The sequence below is a fragment of the Sciurus vulgaris genome (genome assembly GCF_902686455.1).
Source record: "Sciurus vulgaris genome assembly, chromosome: X".
NCBI classification, from domain to species: Eukaryota; Metazoa; Chordata; class Mammalia; order Rodentia; family Sciuridae; genus Sciurus; species Sciurus vulgaris.
The window spans coordinates 17,201,598-17,218,859 of NC_136471.1; the positions used below are offsets into that span (position 1 = coordinate 17,201,598).

General features: G+C 38.6%; 1 protein-coding gene across 10 annotated transcripts in view; it reads right to left on the reverse strand.

Moving 5' to 3' along the window:
• Positions 1-2,410: 2,410 nt before the first annotated feature.
• The window catches only part of ADGRG4 (adhesion G protein-coupled receptor G4), a 135,783-nt gene continuing 120,931 nt past the window's right edge, over positions 2,411-17,262 (reverse strand). For 3 of the 10 annotated variants that reach the window (XM_079124572.1, XM_079124571.1, XM_079124570.1), the window contains 6 exons: positions 16,934-17,012; positions 13,656-13,936; positions 7,666-7,767; positions 6,963-7,013; positions 6,430-6,597; positions 2,413-4,082 (listed from right to left, as the gene is read on the reverse strand). In XM_079124572.1, coding sequence (XP_078980698.1) covers positions 3,895-4,082; positions 6,430-6,597; positions 6,963-7,013; positions 7,666-7,767; positions 13,656-13,936; positions 16,934-17,012 — 869 coding nt within the window. In that variant the 3' untranslated portion in view covers positions 2,413-3,894. Of the gene's footprint in view, positions 4,083-6,429; positions 6,598-6,962; positions 7,014-7,665; positions 7,768-13,655; positions 13,937-16,933; positions 17,013-17,262 lie in introns of those variants that run through there. The other 7 variants (XM_079124576.1, XM_079124575.1, XR_013761202.1 and 4 more) reach the window with 6 other exon arrangements.

Here is a 17,262-nt window from a genome sequence, read left to right on the forward strand (position 1 = left end):
AAATCTTCCAGAAAGCCTTTCCTAACTTTTAACACTGGTTATACGTTGGGAGAGGATTTATATCTTAAAGGGGCAGAGAAAGGATTAACAATTCCTAGGGTTCTAAATTAAATTCTCCAAAGAGATCAGGGACCTATTATCAGAAAGAAATCTATCTAAAATTTCATCAAACTGAGGGGACTTTTATGACTATCTCAGTCAATTGCTTTGATCAAATCTATCAGATCATGAAGAGTTTTCATGGCAGTAATTCATGGGCCATAATTATTTACAGGACATCGAGTCACATTTGCTGAAACTTTATTTTATCTAAATATTATGGACCTAGGATGTTGTTTAATAAGGCTGACCCAACTGTCATATTTAATTATATATTGTTTTGATCTATAGCAAAGTTCCACTGGGTACTTGAAATGCCCACTTGTTTGTTGAGGTAAGGAGAAATTGACTCTTCAAAAAAGGAATTTGAGTTATGATTTTGGGTTAAGAATAGCATTCAACCAGCAGTCTCCCATACTACCTTTTCTGCTTTCTCAGGAAATTTTCTAAGAAGACACTGAAAAGATGAAGACCTCCCACAAGTCCAGCTAAGGATATGGGAAAAGAATTTTATCTATTGACAGAATCTGGCAGGAAAAGGGAAAACAAGTAGTGTTCTCACCATGTGGTCCTTACTGAAACAAAGCAGATACAAGAGGATTAAATATCATGTGCCCCCTACCTCACCAAATGTCACAGGCCCCCAAAATGCAGTGTCTTTAAAAAAGATTATAATAGACTTTTCTTTTGGAGAGGTTGAAAACTTTCATTTCCTATCCTACTTCCTCACCTCACAATTTTATACTGTTCATATATAACCTGACACGAATGTGACAAATATTTATGAAGTGCTTATGCAGTACTAGACTTTATAAGTATGAATATAATCCATTTCACTTGTTTTGCCTCATCAACAAAGGTATCAATATGTCCTTCCCCCATGGTTCCAAACTTCTTGAGTTCCCTAAATGTTTGAAGGTTAGGATTAGGAACAAACCAATAAACCATAGGCATAAACTGTTGAAGATACAAGATTTACCTCCTTTGGTCCCTTCACCCTCCCCAATCTTCCCATATCCTTGGGTGCAGGGGACATGAGCCATCATAGATGGTCACTGAGACCTCTGGGATCTCTTACAAAACAGTAAAGATTAGGGTCATGGGAGGACCATCTTCAGACTTCCTCAGGAAATTTTAGTACATTCTGTTTTTTGCTAGCTTGCCCGCAGGCACAGCAGAGAGTGAAAGGCCAGAGCTTATGCCCTGAAGCTCTAAAAGGCTCTGTAAATTTATTGACCAGCACTTAATAAAGAGTATTTGCCTGTGATTTTGAGGAATGGATTTCTGCCTTACCCAAGCTGCCCACAACCTCCATTGCTGGCTCTACCTGGAATATCTGTCTTGGAGCCTGACTAAATATTGCATTGTTTTCTGCCCACAAAGCACTTATATTCCACCATATCCTTGCTTTAATTAAACACTATTTCAGTGTGTGTACCTGTTCTTCTCAGGTAAACAGATGCTGGAGGTAATAGAATAAGTGTGATGTGTTTGGAACTCTGTGTCAAGACCCAATGAATATTTGGGTGTTGGTTGCTGATTAAAAGCAGTTCAAAGATTCTAGGGTTTCTTTTCTGTAATTATTTGGTTCCATCTTCACAAAAGTGGCAGCCATTTTATGGACCCAAGAAAAAATGAAAGGATACCCTTAAAGTTGCTTAATCTGTGTTCTCCCTGCAATTTCAAACTGTCACCTAATTTGCAGAAAACCTATGTTTTATTAATTAACAGGAGGAGCCATCACAGAAATCATAAAGTTTTCTATAAAATAAAATTTCTGTTCTTCACAGCATATCAGGTCATTAGAGACCAGCTGTACATTCATCACTCCAACAGCAGCAGAACTACCAGGGCCCTGAAAATAAATACAATCATGGGCATTTTAATAACCAAAAAATCCCCCCCAATCAAGCCATTTGCAGAATCCATGTATTTGTAGATTTGTTAATTACAACTAAGTTTTGTCCTTAAATGCACTTTTGAGTGATGGTAATTTAATGTTGTCAATTCAAAGACATGTAACATTCAAGGCACTTTGGCCACCATTTATGTAGTCCCTTCACCAACATGTACACATGCATGCATTTGTGCACACACACACACACACACACACACACATTCCCCTCACATACACACACCCATCACTTCAAAGCACACATGAAATCATATGGGGAATGATGGATGTGTGATTTCCTTATGATAAAATTTCATAGACAAGAAGATTGATTTTAATAGCAGATATTCTGGGACTTAAGAGCCTACCTATTATTTCAATATTATGTGAGCTGATAGAGGAGCAAGAGAGACTTAAGAACTTTATATCAGGGACTGGCACCAACTCCAGTCTGTTTAGTGGTCAACATAAATTTTTACTTCAAGGATCCAGTGTGTTACCTTTAATGAAGTCAACATGGTAGGTGGGGCCAAGAGGGGGTGAGTGGTAAGCAGGTAGTGAGTAGAAAGATGTTAACATGTCTTGAATTTTACTGTGCCAGAAAATTTTCAGAACCTCATCTCATTTAAGCTTCACTTCAATTATACGATGAATGTATGATTATTGTTACTTCTCAAGGTCACAAATCTAGGAAGTGGCAAAGCTGAATTTGAACCCAGCTTTACTTTCTCCATAGTCCACTGCATCACACACATTCACAAAGACCATAAGGAACTTGATTGATGATGTTGAAACCCATGGATTTATCCTTCTTTCTCATTGGAAGGGTTCTATTAACTTCATTTATGTATTCATTTATTTACTGCTCAAAGAAGTAATATATTCTCTCAGTTCAAGATTCCAAAGATATAAACAGAAGAAAAAGTAAATTTTCTTCTTCCCTTGCAACCAGATACACAGTCCCTCTTTTTGAAGGCAAATCGATGATACCAGTTGCTTGTGTATCTTCCCAGAATGTTCATTTCTTTCCTCCTTTGTACCCAAGGTTAAATGTGACAAGCATGCTTGGCTGAGAAACTTCAGTGGTAGTATTTGGGACAGCATTAAGAAGATCCTCAGCAACACATAAAAATAAACAAATAAAATAAAGATATTGTGTCCATTTACAACTAAAAACTTTAAAAAAAAAAAAAAGACCTCTTATCATATTTACCAAAGGATGCAAAGCAGGCAAAATTCACCTTTTCTCATTCTTTTGTTGCCTTCCATCTTTCTCTCTTCCATTCCCCTACTTTCCTGCTCACCCTGACCTGTCCGTTTCCTTCTGAGGGAGAAACACCAGCTTCAGACACTTCCTGCTGTTACATTCTTCAGGACCCTGCTTACTGTTTCCCAAGGGGCTGTCTTAGGTGAGAAATTAGTCCCGGCTAAGAAATTCACGCATGTCTGTGGATTGATGAGCCACCTTTTTCACGAAACATGTTTACATTTTAATAAGGGGCTTCAATAAAAAGTATAACTTGAATAATGAGGATTTCAGGTGCTTTGTCATGACAAACAAGCAGGGTTTTTTTTTCCCCCCCAAAAAAGATACGACCTGTGTTCTTCCTACCTACTTCTCCTGTGGATGTCAGGCCAGCTGGGGATACTGATACATTAACCATATGCAATTGTCTCCCAGGGCAGGACAGTAAGGCCCCTGATCTTTACTATTTTCTTTTAGGATGCATACATTTAACAATTTTGGAGCAAAATTAATGTTGTAGACATTTTCCCCTAATATATCATAACTATAGGCTCCAATTGAATCTTTACAAAGAAATAATTTTAACAATGAATAAAATTATTACAACTATAATATTCACTAAATATTATTTCATTGGAGGTTGGAGCAGATTGCTTCACAAATTCAACATTTTCCCCAACCCAGGGGTGGGTGGAGGTGAGCATCTCTGCTGAGATTTATTGAAAAAAAAATCTTTGTGACTGGAATTCATTTTGATTTCCACAGGTAATATTCTTCTTGCACAGTCAGGCATAACTTTACAACTCAAGGAAGAGAAATGATAGGGATCTTCATCCATGTCATCTGCATTAAAGAAAAAAAGGGCATTTTTCAGCTAGGGCATTAAGGACTTTGCATATGGTATCATGAGAAATATGTATTGAATGACTGAATGAATGATTAGAAAGGAAGGGAAGGAGGACTGGGGTTGTGGCTCAGTGGTAGAACTCTTGCCTAGCACATATGAGGCACTGGGTTTGATCCTCAGTACCACATAAAAATAAATGAATAAAATAAAGGTGTACACAAAAGAAAGGCAGTGAAGGTTGTGTTGCTTTCTTTGGATGGTTTAATATAAATCTGGGATGAATTAGTTTGTTCTGACAGCATATTGTTTAGGCAACAACTGTTCTTCCCCATTGTGAATAACAGTGTTACTGGCCTTAAACTTAACCTAGGGCAAGATATTTATGGCCAAACTTCGGAGACCTTGGAAAGAAAAACAAGAATATCTAATATTTCATATGGATTTGATATTCTTACACTGGAAGTTGGACTATTTCTCAAGGTTGAGAGGGTCTGGTGTAAAAGAGAGCATGATTCTTCACTCTGTGCTAATGGAAAATAACTTCTGGCTACCACGAGTTTGATGGTAGCATCCAAACTTCAATTTTAGAAGAGGAATTTCACTTTAGAAAGTGAATTTCATTCACTTTGGAGACAGGCCCCAGGCCCCTTGGCTCTCCAGGTCCTTTGCTTGGTACAATATTTAAATACTTCACATGCATTTGTTACAGTTTCTCTGAAGAAAAATCTGTATACATTTGGACTATTTATTTGCTAATGAAATATATTGCAGGGGCAGCAGGAGAACCAATATTAACTAACCCTTTTGCCAATCAGCCCCAACTATTATGCAGAAAGGAGCTTCCACAGTACAGGCCTCCTCTGTGCTATGGCTCTCGCATGCCTCTATATGAGCACCAGAACATACCCACAAGTTAGTTGACTAGAGTTTGGTGAATGCTTATGGCCAAAGAAAGGTTTCTTTCATGTACACCACTAGCTTTCCCATACAAAAAGTTCAGTGCTTTTAAAAACCCACCATGCTGCTTCCAGATTGGCTTCAGCCCTGGAAAACAGAACAGTTTTATAGAACCAACATAATAAAAAAAATACAAGTAGATGAGACAGTCCTACCATCAGCACTGAAAGGGTGAGAGAATGACTACAAAGGTGGTCTATCTGTGTGTGAGCTGGAGTCTACTTTGGTCTTTAAGAAAGTCAACCCAAGACCATTGCATCATGGACCAACTAGAAGCACAGAATGCAATGTCATCACATCAACTTAAAGTTGTTAAGTTCTTGCTCCCTTTGCCTTTCTCATTTTTATCCTATAGACCCATCCTTTCCTTACACTTTCCCTCCCAATGCTTGATCCCTAGTCTCTACCTATAAAAATGGCTTCTTACAGAACAAAGTGAGCATCTCATATGTAACTAAAAGAGTAATCTTGGTAGGGTGCACTAGCTCTGAAACCCATCAGATCTGATTTCTGGCCCCAGTCTGCTGCTGATGAACAGAATGACTGTTGCACTTTGCTTTACCTTGATTAAGGTTCCTCATCTGAAAAATGAGGGAATAGAATTCTGCAATGTCTAAGGTTCTTTTGGTTTCAACAGTCTGTAACAATTGTTTTTAACATCCATGAGTTTCTATAACCTGTCTCCTCTCTTCCCATTAGTGTAATAAATAATCAGATTTGTACATATTGCTTCCTAGTTGCTTCTCTCTACAAGTTTTCAGCCAAGAATGAGCTCAAAATATCTTTACACTTACATATGTGTGTGGTTTGGTTATGAGGTATCCCCCAAAAGCCCATGTGTGAGGCAATACAAGAATGCTCACAGGTGAAATGATTAGATTATGACAGTTGTTACCTAATCAGTGGATTAATATACTAATATGGATTAATTGGGTGGTGACCTTAGACAGGTGGAGTGTGGCTGGAGGACAAAGGTCACTGGGGGCATATCTTTGGAGTTTATATTTTGTCCCTGGTGAGCAGAGCTCTTTCTGCTTCCTCTTGCCATGTTCTGATCTGCTTTCCTCCACCACACTCTTCCAGTATAATGTTCTGCCTCACCTTGGACCCAGAACTATGGAGTCAGCTGTGAATGAACTGAACCTCTGAAACCACAAACCCCAAATAAACTGTTCCTTTCCTACATTGTTCTTGTCAGGATTTTTGGTCATAGCAATAAAAGACTGACTAAAACTGTGTGTGTGCGTGTGTGTGTGTGTGTGTGTGTGTGTGTGTGTGTTTGTTTGAAGTTTTGAAGAGCAAGTATTATCCAAGACCTACTATGTGATCACAGATTAATTCAGTATTACTGGGCTATAAATGTAGATGACACAGTCTTTTCCTCACCGTTTGGGAAGATTATTTCTGAAGGAGTGCCTTGTGCAGAGCTTAAAGACTTGAAAGCAGAACTGGTTGCAGTTGATTTAAGGGATGGTGTCAACAATTTGTGCTCAAAGGTTTTCTTCAGTCTCTTGTGTTTATACCCAACATTTAACCTACACCTGCTGTTTCCATCTGAAATAACACAAAAGTGTTAAATTATAAAGCTTATCAAATTCTACACTTAAAATAGATGACTATTATGATATGTAAATAATGCCTCAATAGTCCTATTAAAAATATAAAGTCCTGGGGGACAGAGGAGGCAAGGGAGAGAGACAATAATAGAGAATATTAGCAACCAAATTATAATGTATGTGTATTGATGAATATATGGCAACAAATCCCACTATTATGTATAATTATAATGCATCAATAAAAACAGTGGAAAACATAAAACCAAATGCACAGTGTTTGTTTATTGTGAGAATCAGATTTTCTACAAAGTCATGAGAGGGAAGTTTGTATTGCTACGTATGACAAAGAGTCAAAGCACTTACCAAGGGGGCCTGCTCTCCCTAGAGCATAAGGACCACCAGTCACTGATACATCTGTATAAAAGAAGGAGACCTTGGTGGTACTTACAGAACCTTAGAGTTCAAATGCTGCCTTCCCTAAGGGAAGCAGACTGGGCTTTGCATTGAGACTGAGACAAACTGCTAGAATTGGATGGAAGATACTTTTGATATATAAAAATTAAACCTGCCTATACTGGACATTCTCACAGAAAGCACCAGAGCTAAGAGATATTAGCAAATACTCTACATCTCCCACTTTGCAGACAGGGTCAACAGAAGAACCATCCTGGCAGCCCACTGGCCAAACATCTTAGGCATGCTAGTAAGTTCTCTCCACTGCCATCACCATTATTTACTTTTTACATCCTCTCAATCAACTGTTGGCTACTTGGCCAGAAGTTCCTGTGACCTAGGTCCTAAATACAGGAGGAACTCAATCAATGTTATTTTGATTGAATCAATGATGGCATGGCATAGACGACAAGCAATCCAAGGAATCTGCACTAAAACAAAAGCTCCACTAGGCTAAAATATGACCCACGTCACATTCTTCACTTGACTTCATGTTGTAGAAACAGATTATTTTGATGCTGATGCTGTTTGAACTCAAGTTAGGAGATAAGTTCATCTGATCAGTTTTGTAAAATATGTAAAATTCAAAACCTTACCAAGACAGGCATCTTACCAGAAGAGTTATCCATTTGCAACCACCCACAAGGGAGATGTATCTGCCACTGCTCCCGCACGCTCTCTTTCATCACACAGTAAAACACAAAAATGAGGAATCCTAAGCCAGGAGAAGGATGTCAGTCTTTGTCATCAGCTGTCACCAATATCTAGACTCAAGGCTGTTCTTGTGACTGTAAATGCTGCTTCCAAAGAACCCCAGTACCATTACCCAATTCCTGATCTCCTTTTTCTAGGCAGTGATGTCAAAAAGGTTTGTCATCAAGATTTTATGTCCACCACCTGGACTGCTATCTATCTTAGAGCATTAATGATAAGGGCTGCTGTTCTCAATGATCCCCACATCCAGACATTCACACTCTTGTGCAGTTTCCTTTTACATTGTACCAATAGAATGTGGCAGAAATAATGACATATCACTTCCAAGATTAGGTCATAAAACAGAATAAAGTCATTCCCTCCTCTCTCTCTCTCTCTCTCTCTCTCTCTCTCTCTCCCTCTCTCTCTCTCTCTCTCTCTCTCTCTCTCTCTCCTCTCTATCCCCCACTCCCATCATTCCCTCTAAAAAAGTCAAGCATTTTGTCCTGAGGATATCTTGACATCTCTGTGTAGAGGACCACATAGTAAGGAACTGAATCTTCTAGTCCACAGCCATGTGAGTGGGCATTTGTAGAAGCAGTTCCCTCAGTCCCAATCAAATCTTTTGATGATTACAGACCTAGATGATGGCCTAACTCCAATTTCATGAGAGTCTCTAAACCAGAAATACTCAGCTAAGTTGCTCCTGAATTCCTGCATCTTATACCCTGTGTGAGATAATAAATGTTGTTTCAAGCTGCTAAAATTCAGGGAGCAATTTGTTACACCACTGTAAATAACTAACACACATATCTTTCCACAATTACACTATGTGGAAACCATATATCTGATGCCCTCAATTTCTACTGCCCTGATTTTGTTCCACAAGTGGGAGGAGGGTGCCAAAGGTATCTATGAGTAGTATGTGCCATTTTTCCTCTCCATCCTTCTCCTTGGGAGATAAAATTAGGACTTAAGATGATCCTTATTGCAAAGTCCTAGGAGAGCCAACTTAATTTCCAAAAGTTTGTGGTGAAATTGGCAGAACTAACTCCTGTCAATATGTTCACTTTTATTTATGGTCCATGTCAAAAGTCTATATCCACAAAGTCTTTACAGATGCCTCAAACTGGAACTTACCTTTCCCACTCCTGAACTCCCATAACACTTAATTTCTCATAATATCTGCCATATTTGGCCACATAAGTTTCCATGAATTGCCCGTCTCACCATCTAGCTGTCAAGTCTTTGAAGGGAGCAGGTATTTTTCCTTTCCATCTTATATCACCTTCCTTTTGCCTCCAGTACTCTGTATGGCAGCTCAATAGGTGATTAATGACTTGGACGCCAAAGCCTTCTACAACCTTAGCAATTCCTTCTGGGGTCTCAAAATATGTATTTTGGGCCCAAGTGTGGTTCAGAAACCTTTGTTCTGTATACAGGGTTCAGCTTGACTCTACATGGCAAGTTGCCATGCATGTCAATAATTAGTAGCATAATGATCTTCATTCATTGCAAACTGAGCACAAGTCAAAATAGTAAATGTGTCCAAAGACAATTTCAGCTATGGCCTTAGTGGAAGTAAAGAATCTAGACTGAAGCAGGTAAGAGTGTCCTGCCATCTGCCCTGGCTTCACCATAACTCCCACCAGTTCAGTTTGGGAGGCTTTGTTTTAAGAGGATGATGACAAAGAGAAATACTCAAGAATCAAATAAACAAGAATAGTAATGAACTTGTGCAAAAGCTGGGGTGTTGTATCTGGATAAGAAAAACCTTGGGAGGAGAAATAAAGGGTGAAGACAGGTGGTAGCATTAGTCACAGTCCTGAAAAGGCTGTCATCAAAAGAAGAAATTATGTTCTCTGTGGTTGCCAGGTTGGAACCAAGAGCAATAGGAGGAAGCTACAGAACAACCAGAAAATAATAAATCACAGCAACTTTTTACTAAGCAATGGTCTGTGATAGGCAATGTGCTATTAGTCTCATGTTTATAGATGTGAGACCTCAGAGTCCAAGAAATCTAGTAAACTTGACCCAGGTCACAAAGCTAGTATTTAAGTTGGCAGCATCAGAACTGAACACAGGCAGTCTGACGGTAGAGGTCACATTCTTATCCACCATACTATAGTATCCTTAGGTAAGGAAGACTGGGTTGAAATAAGAGACCCTGCCTCAACATAAAACATAAGAAGGACTGGGGATGTGGCTTAGTGGTTAGCACTCCTGGGTTCAATGCTCTGCTTTATGGGATGTTGAGCTTTCTTTGTTTGGCAGGGCTTCCTTTCCTTTTTCTTTTCTAATTTTTGCTTCTTTTTAGTTATATATGACAGTGGAATCCATTTTGACATAAATATACGAGCATGGAATATATCTTGTTCTAATTCAGACTCCAGTACCTCTCTTTCTCCTCCTCTCCCCGACCCCCTGCTCCCTTCCTTCTATTGATCTTTCTGCCCTTTACCCCTAGTTATTTTTTAATTAATTTCTTTTTTAATTTTCAATTTTTATTATTACAGACTGCATTTTGATTCATTGTGCACAAATGGGGTATTATTTTAATTAATTTCTTATGGATGGACATGAAGTTGAGATTCACTGCAGTATATTCACTTATGTACATAGGAAACTTAGGTCAGATTTATGGAACATTGAGCTTTCTGTGCCTGGAAAGATTCAGGCAGAAGCAAGCAACTTCTTGTCACTTGATGAGGAGTTGGATTGGGAAGATTTTGGTCCCCTGGCCCCAGTTCCAAGACATCCTGATTCCAGGTGGGAGGCAGCAATCTGGAGGCTAAACAAATAGCATGTTTCACAAACTCTCCCCAGGGCTTTAGCTCCATGGGTAACCACACAACTGTGGGGATGAATTCAGCAGTATTCACTCTTTTTCTGAGCAGCAGCCACCTGGAAGGTGGTGCAGCAACCTGATGAGAGCAAACCTCTGCCTCAGAGCAGGTGAAACTCCTTCAGCTTCAGTACAAACAAGGGGTAACAGTGACATCAAGCACCTATTACTGCTCTGATTTCCTGCATGAAGTTTTGTTAGTTCTCAGACTTAAAGGTTATTCTGTGAATTCCCAATGAGCTGCCTTCCAGCTTTCCCTTTCTGCTTGACAGCCTTCCCTTTTCTTTCCAATAACAGATTGATCTGCTTACTCACTAGAACACAGGCACGAGGGAAGATGTCAGGTTTTTGTCACCTGCATTTTTATTTGTGCACCCTTCCTTCACAAATGACTCATCATGAGCATAATTTTTCCCACCTGACCACAGGGCAACCCTCCTCAGCCAGATTTGCAAGCTCTGCCATTTGGTGTTTAAATAGCTAGTTTATTCCTGTGTTTCACTGCATTCTTGTTTTGCAATTATTTGGTGTGTGTGTGTGAGAAAGAGAGAGAGAGAGAGAGAGACTTGAGTTTGAAACTCAGAGCTCTGAAAACACCCTCCCTACAAGATGGCAGATATCTTGTAGGCAGGACTAGGAACACTTGGTGCTGGATTGACATAAAGCATATCTGACAGACAGAGACAGCTTGGCTTGTCGATGCTGGATCTATGGGACTTTGGTTTCAGTCTTCAAGAAAATACCCAATTAAATTCTGCTTCTACTCACGTAGGCTCCCCGCTTAGATACTACTTTCCACTTCCACCACAGGAAAGGAGCACTGACTGTTTTTAAAACACTCCTCTCTCTTCAAGCTCAAAACTATTCTCTTGTTCTTTGCTCAGCTACCTTTTAGCCCCTCTTTCAATAGAGTGAGCACATTTCTCCTCAGATTAGAGAGCCAATGAGATGTTTGAAGTTAGCACTGAGTAAGAAGTCTGGACAGGCACCTAGTTCCTAACCCACTTTTGTAAACATTCTACGCCAAGCACCAAGCACGGTGAGTCTTTGAGGTTAGAGCATCATGCTAGAGTATGGAGTTAAGAGTACCTCAGCATGGGTCAGGTGGTTTTGTTCAGAGTAAAAATGTAAAACCAGCACCAAAGTCTCACTCAGTAATCTAGATGATAACCAAGTGCAGGTAGCCTCAAAGGGCACCAAATCAGTCTGTTGTGTATGTGGTGGGGGTTCCTAAAAAATTCATTCCTACTACCAGAGGCAATAAAAATGGCACCTGAAAGAAGAACGGCACATTTTGCACCTTTGCACATTTCAATCAGAATATGGCTGTGCAATAATCCCCTGTTATGCAAGGGTGGATGCATTCCAAGATCCCCAGCAGAATGCCTGAAACCATGGGAAGTTGTAAATCCTGTATATATTATTTTTCCTACACATACAAACCATGATAAAATTCAATTTATATATTAGGCACAATAATAGATGAATGACAAGTAATCATAGAATGGAACAATCATAACAATGTTCTATAATAAAATTATTTAAATTTTATGAATTGTATGTTTCCAGAATTTTCCATTTAATATTTTCAGACCACAGTTGACACCTGGTAACTGAAACTGCAGAAAGTAAAGCAGAAATAAAGGTTCATAGATTAGAATCTGGTGGGACACAAAATTTCTGTTAAGTCACTGTTCTGCTGCAAATGAGATGGGTTCTTAAGTCATAAGACATTAGGGCAAAACTATGACTTATACAGATTGCTCCACCACATGCCTATACCATTTTAGAAGGACCTGGAATATAATTGCATATCAATTCATATTTCCTGAGATTTCTCAAAGATAAACAACCACAATTTAAAAAAGGGCTCTGAGGTTTTAAAAATCAAGGTTAAATTTTAAATACTTTTTCAATAGCTTCTGATATTTTTACCATGTTAATGTGTATTCCCAAGAATGAGGGAATGAAATTTGCCATATTTCCTGAACTTCTTTGACCAGAGACACCTTTTCCTGATGGCGTATCCTATGGGACCACCAGTAGACTGCATTTAGGAGAGAGGTGTATATTGAGTGGAAAATAGAAGAGAGTACTAAAGGAGAACTTAACAGAATGTCAAGTTGGCTCCCTGCCAGCTCCCATAGCCTAAATGGTCTTGCCCAAAGTTGAGGATAATAGTATGAAGTGGAGTTCCAATCTTCCATGAAATAATTCTGCATGCCTCCCCAACCACCCAAAGATTGTTTTTATAGGCCAAGTCAGGTTAAAATGAACATTGATAATTACTCAAAAGTATGTTAACCAGTCCCCTAGCTTTTACTTCTTATGTCATCATTTTTTCTTCCATTAATCACTTCACTGATCATTTATTCCTTTCACCAGAATATATAAAGGAGATTAAAGAGCTATAGAGCCCTTACCTTGGGATCATCTAATTTAATCAGTTGTGGTGACATTCCTAAGGAGGATTTGTAGCAAAACCAAGACTAGAACCTTAGTCTATTGCCTTGGCCCACAACTCTTTGCTCTAAACTTCATTCCTACAGTTCTTACATTCTTAAAATTCATTTCTGCAATTTCCTAGCCTGTCCCATTCCAAAAATATTAAGATACATGATACAGACAGAATCTTTTGGGTTAAAAAGTTAGTGTTTCTACTGTTCGATAATTGCTATGTTCAACTGCATTATACACTTCAAAATATCAACACAAGTGTGAAGCTGTACATTAACAATCGCAATGTGTTGATGCAACGAATACTGTAAGAAGTGTTGCCACTCAGTATTATATATAGACATTGACAACTAGATAGAGTTGGGTTAGCTCATCTGGGCTACTCCCTATATTCTTGAGTAAAAGAGAGTGGGCTGTGTATTCATTTAATGAGTGCTAACATCTAGTTAACATTTCCAGTGGCTGCTTGTCAACTAGTTGGGAACAGAGGCCTCCTGGACTATTTTCTCCTCCTATAAGTCTCTGATAGATGAGATTATTTTCCAAAGAAACCAAAGCCTTGGTTAAGGTCTAAGTAGCCACATAGAGGACAAAGAGGATGCAGTTACCTTGCAAAGTATTACAAATGGCGAAAAGATACAAGAAAAATATCCTCACGGGTCCCCAGGCAAAAAAGGCAAAGCCCCAGGTGAGGCCAAGCAAGAATGTCAGGCTTAATGTGCCTTTGAGGTCATGCAGGATCATCTTCTGCCGAGTCTTCTGGCTTTGGGATTTCATGGAATTCAGTTGAGCAAGAACAATGCAGAACATGGAGAGATTCATGAGAAATATGAGGCAAAAATAAGCCACCACTGAGATATAAAAGATAGCATCATCTTTGATCCAACAACTATAAGAAACAAAAAAAGACTAATGTGAGATAGGAAAACATAAGCTCCTATTTTACAAAGATTCTGAATCTCACCTAGTCAGTTCCATTTAATCTAAGGACACTAAGACCTAAAGAGATGAAGAACTTGATAGAGTTCACTCATATCCACTAGAAGCAGAGTTAGGACTAGAACCCCAATCTTCTGAGCCCAGATAAGGGTACTCTTCAATGCCAAGTTAGATCTCCCAGAGGATGTTTCTGCCCTACATATGCAGAAACCTCTCAGTCTAATTTCCTAGAAGGATATTCTTTTCTTCAATAGCAGAAAAACAATTTATATATTTTCCCCCAAAGTGACTCTCTTCTCCCCACCTTACACCTGAACTTTATTTACAGGATGGATTCAGCTTTGCATTATCAGTATCACAGTAAAAGGATATGAGCAATGAATGACTTTTCTGAATGCTCTATCAACAATGATGAGCTGATCAGAGTTAATGAAAATGCTTTAAAATATGATATATTTGACTACAAAAGCAACACTAGTCACTGGATTGATTAATAGCTCTACAGTTTCTATGGTTCATATGGACAGATACTTCATTTAATAATAAGTTAGCTTGCTGAGTCATTGCCTCTGATTTTTGAACATAAATGAACTTGATGAATTCAACTGTGTCAGCTTTGCAGGGATCTCTCTCTCTCTCTCTCTCTCTCTCTCTCTCTTTCTCTTCTCTCTCTCTCTCTCTCTCTGTTTAGAGCAAGAATCAAAATTTTTTAGAGTTATGATCAATTTTTTTGTTCTTCATAGCTCTACATGACAGAAGAGCGTATTCTGACATATTATACCTGCAAGGAGTACAACTTATCCTAATTAGGATCCCCATCTTGTGGTTGTACATAATGTGGAGTTTCACTGGTGGTATATTCATATATGAACATAGGAAAGTGATGTCCAATTCATTCCACTGTCTCTCCCATTCCCATCCCTGCTCCCTTCCCTTCATTCCCCTTTGGGACCTCTCTTTTAAAGTCAGGAAATCCTGTTTTGAACACGTTATTCACATTGTTGTGGATAATTTCACATATGTGTGAATTTGTGTGTATCCAAGTTGGGAGGGTGTGAAAACATTTAATTTTCTTAATGGACTCTAATACTTAGGGTTTTCTAAATATCATCTTCAGCCTTGAAAGAAGTTATAAAAGACTTGTAAAATGAGGCAACACTGTATGTTTGGATAATCATCTCCAAGATATATTATTAAGTGAAAAGAGCAAAGTCATATATATTAATCATTCAGATAACGAAGCGTACAAAAGATCACTCATGTGGAATCTAAAACAGTTGATGTCACAGAAGTAGAGAGTAGAATAATGGTTATCAGAGGATGAGAACAGAAGTGTGAAGGAATAAGTTCTGCTGTTTGTTGCATAGTCAGGTGGCTACAATCAACAATATTTTATTATATGTTTAAAAATCTAGAAGAAAGAATTTTGAATGTTTCACCACAAAAAATTATAAATGTTTGAAGTGATGGATATTTTAATTACCTTGATTTGATCATTACACAACATATGAATGTATCAAAACATCCTACTGTATCCCATAAATATATGTGATTACTGTGTACCAATTAAAATAATATAGCTCAAAAACTAAGACAAATAAAAAGCATGCTAGAGAATATCTATACCAATTTGATTACTGGTAACAAGAGTAACCTTAAGGGAGAGAAGCTGAGTGGCTGGGGGTTGGGATGAGGCTTGCTTTTCATCCTCTACCTTTTTGTACATTTGGATTTTGTACCATGTGGTGAATTACCTTTCAAAATGTAATTATTTAAAAAACAAAGCTCTTAGAGCCATCTGCCTCTTACTAACAAACTCATATGTGAAATGGCTCTTTTGGGGGAGAGTGGAGTTGATTTTGTCCTGGTTTTACTTTTGCTTTTGATCTTTCAAGAAGAATCACCAGTAGATAGACACTGAGGACCTTTTAAGTCACAGAACAGACAAATAGGGAGGATGGAGGGGGAAATGAGAATGAAGGGAAGAGAAGAGACAGAGAAAGAAAGGATAACAAAGAATTTTAATTAGAAAGCATCTGCTGCAAAGGGCAATATAATTTTGACCCTCTGGAAACTGTCATCTCAATATGAAAGACAGAGGAGTCTTGGGAGCAGGACCTCCTACATTTGATTCCAGTCCAGTGGGAAAGGAAATCTATAGTGGACGTGATCTTGAGAGGCAACTATAAAGAGAATGGCTAAGCATGGGGAAAAGAATAGAAATGTGAAATGAGATTGTGCAGCCTAAAGGACCATAGGATAGCTATCTACATGGCTATAAAGGAAGACTTGAAAGAGATGGAATCCAATGAATGACCACTCTCATATAGTTCCTGTTTAGAGAACTAAAGAGATGGGCTTACACATCAGATGAAAAAGAAAGGAAGAAAGAAAGAGAAAGAAAAGAGAACAATAAACTTGAGACAATTTACAAAGAAAAGTTTTGTATGCAGTCTTCGTTAGGGAAGACTTTTCTTGATAAAAGGTAGAAAATATTTTCCAATTACCTCAGTATTTCCTTATAGTGGCCAGTAAATCTTCCCAATGGTCTGTGAGTTTTATAAGCAGAATGGCTGCTAGTTATGTAACACTTACATGGATTAGGCAACAGGCTGAGCATATATTTATATGCACATATGCATATATACATATATGCATATATGTGATTTCATTTTAATTTACACATGACATTGAGAGCAAACATTATCACTCCAATTTTACAGAAGAAATTAAAACTAAGAGATTTGGTAACTTACTCAAGGTCATACAGAGTCTACGTAGCTAACCATTACATGAGTGTGGCCACGAACATGTCCAGGGTAGAAAGGCTAAGGCTGAGCTCTCCCTGAATCCAGTGTCAAGGCCAAGCCCCAAGCTGAGAAGATCCCACCATTCCCCGCCAGGCCAGAACCCCCACCACCTAAGGAGCAGAGCTCCTGGTACTTACAACTGAGTTGTTGGGCTCAGAATTCCATACAGATCTTTCCTTGCACTGAGTATGATTGCCACTGTGATTGCTGGGATTCCTAGAGTGGGAAAGCAAGCCAAAAGATCCCATTACATCATGGGAGAAGGATCCTGATCAATGACTGTGGGTACTGATATATTAAGATACTGTTTAAATGAGCCACAGATGTGCAGGCATCAAAATACCATTGTTTGCAAAATGTTTGTGAATTCTTCCAAGTTAAACATTTCTAGGAGTTTTCCAATCTGCTAAATTAAATGGCATGCCAATGGCTCCAATACAACGCCCACTGGTTATTAAAAATAGCT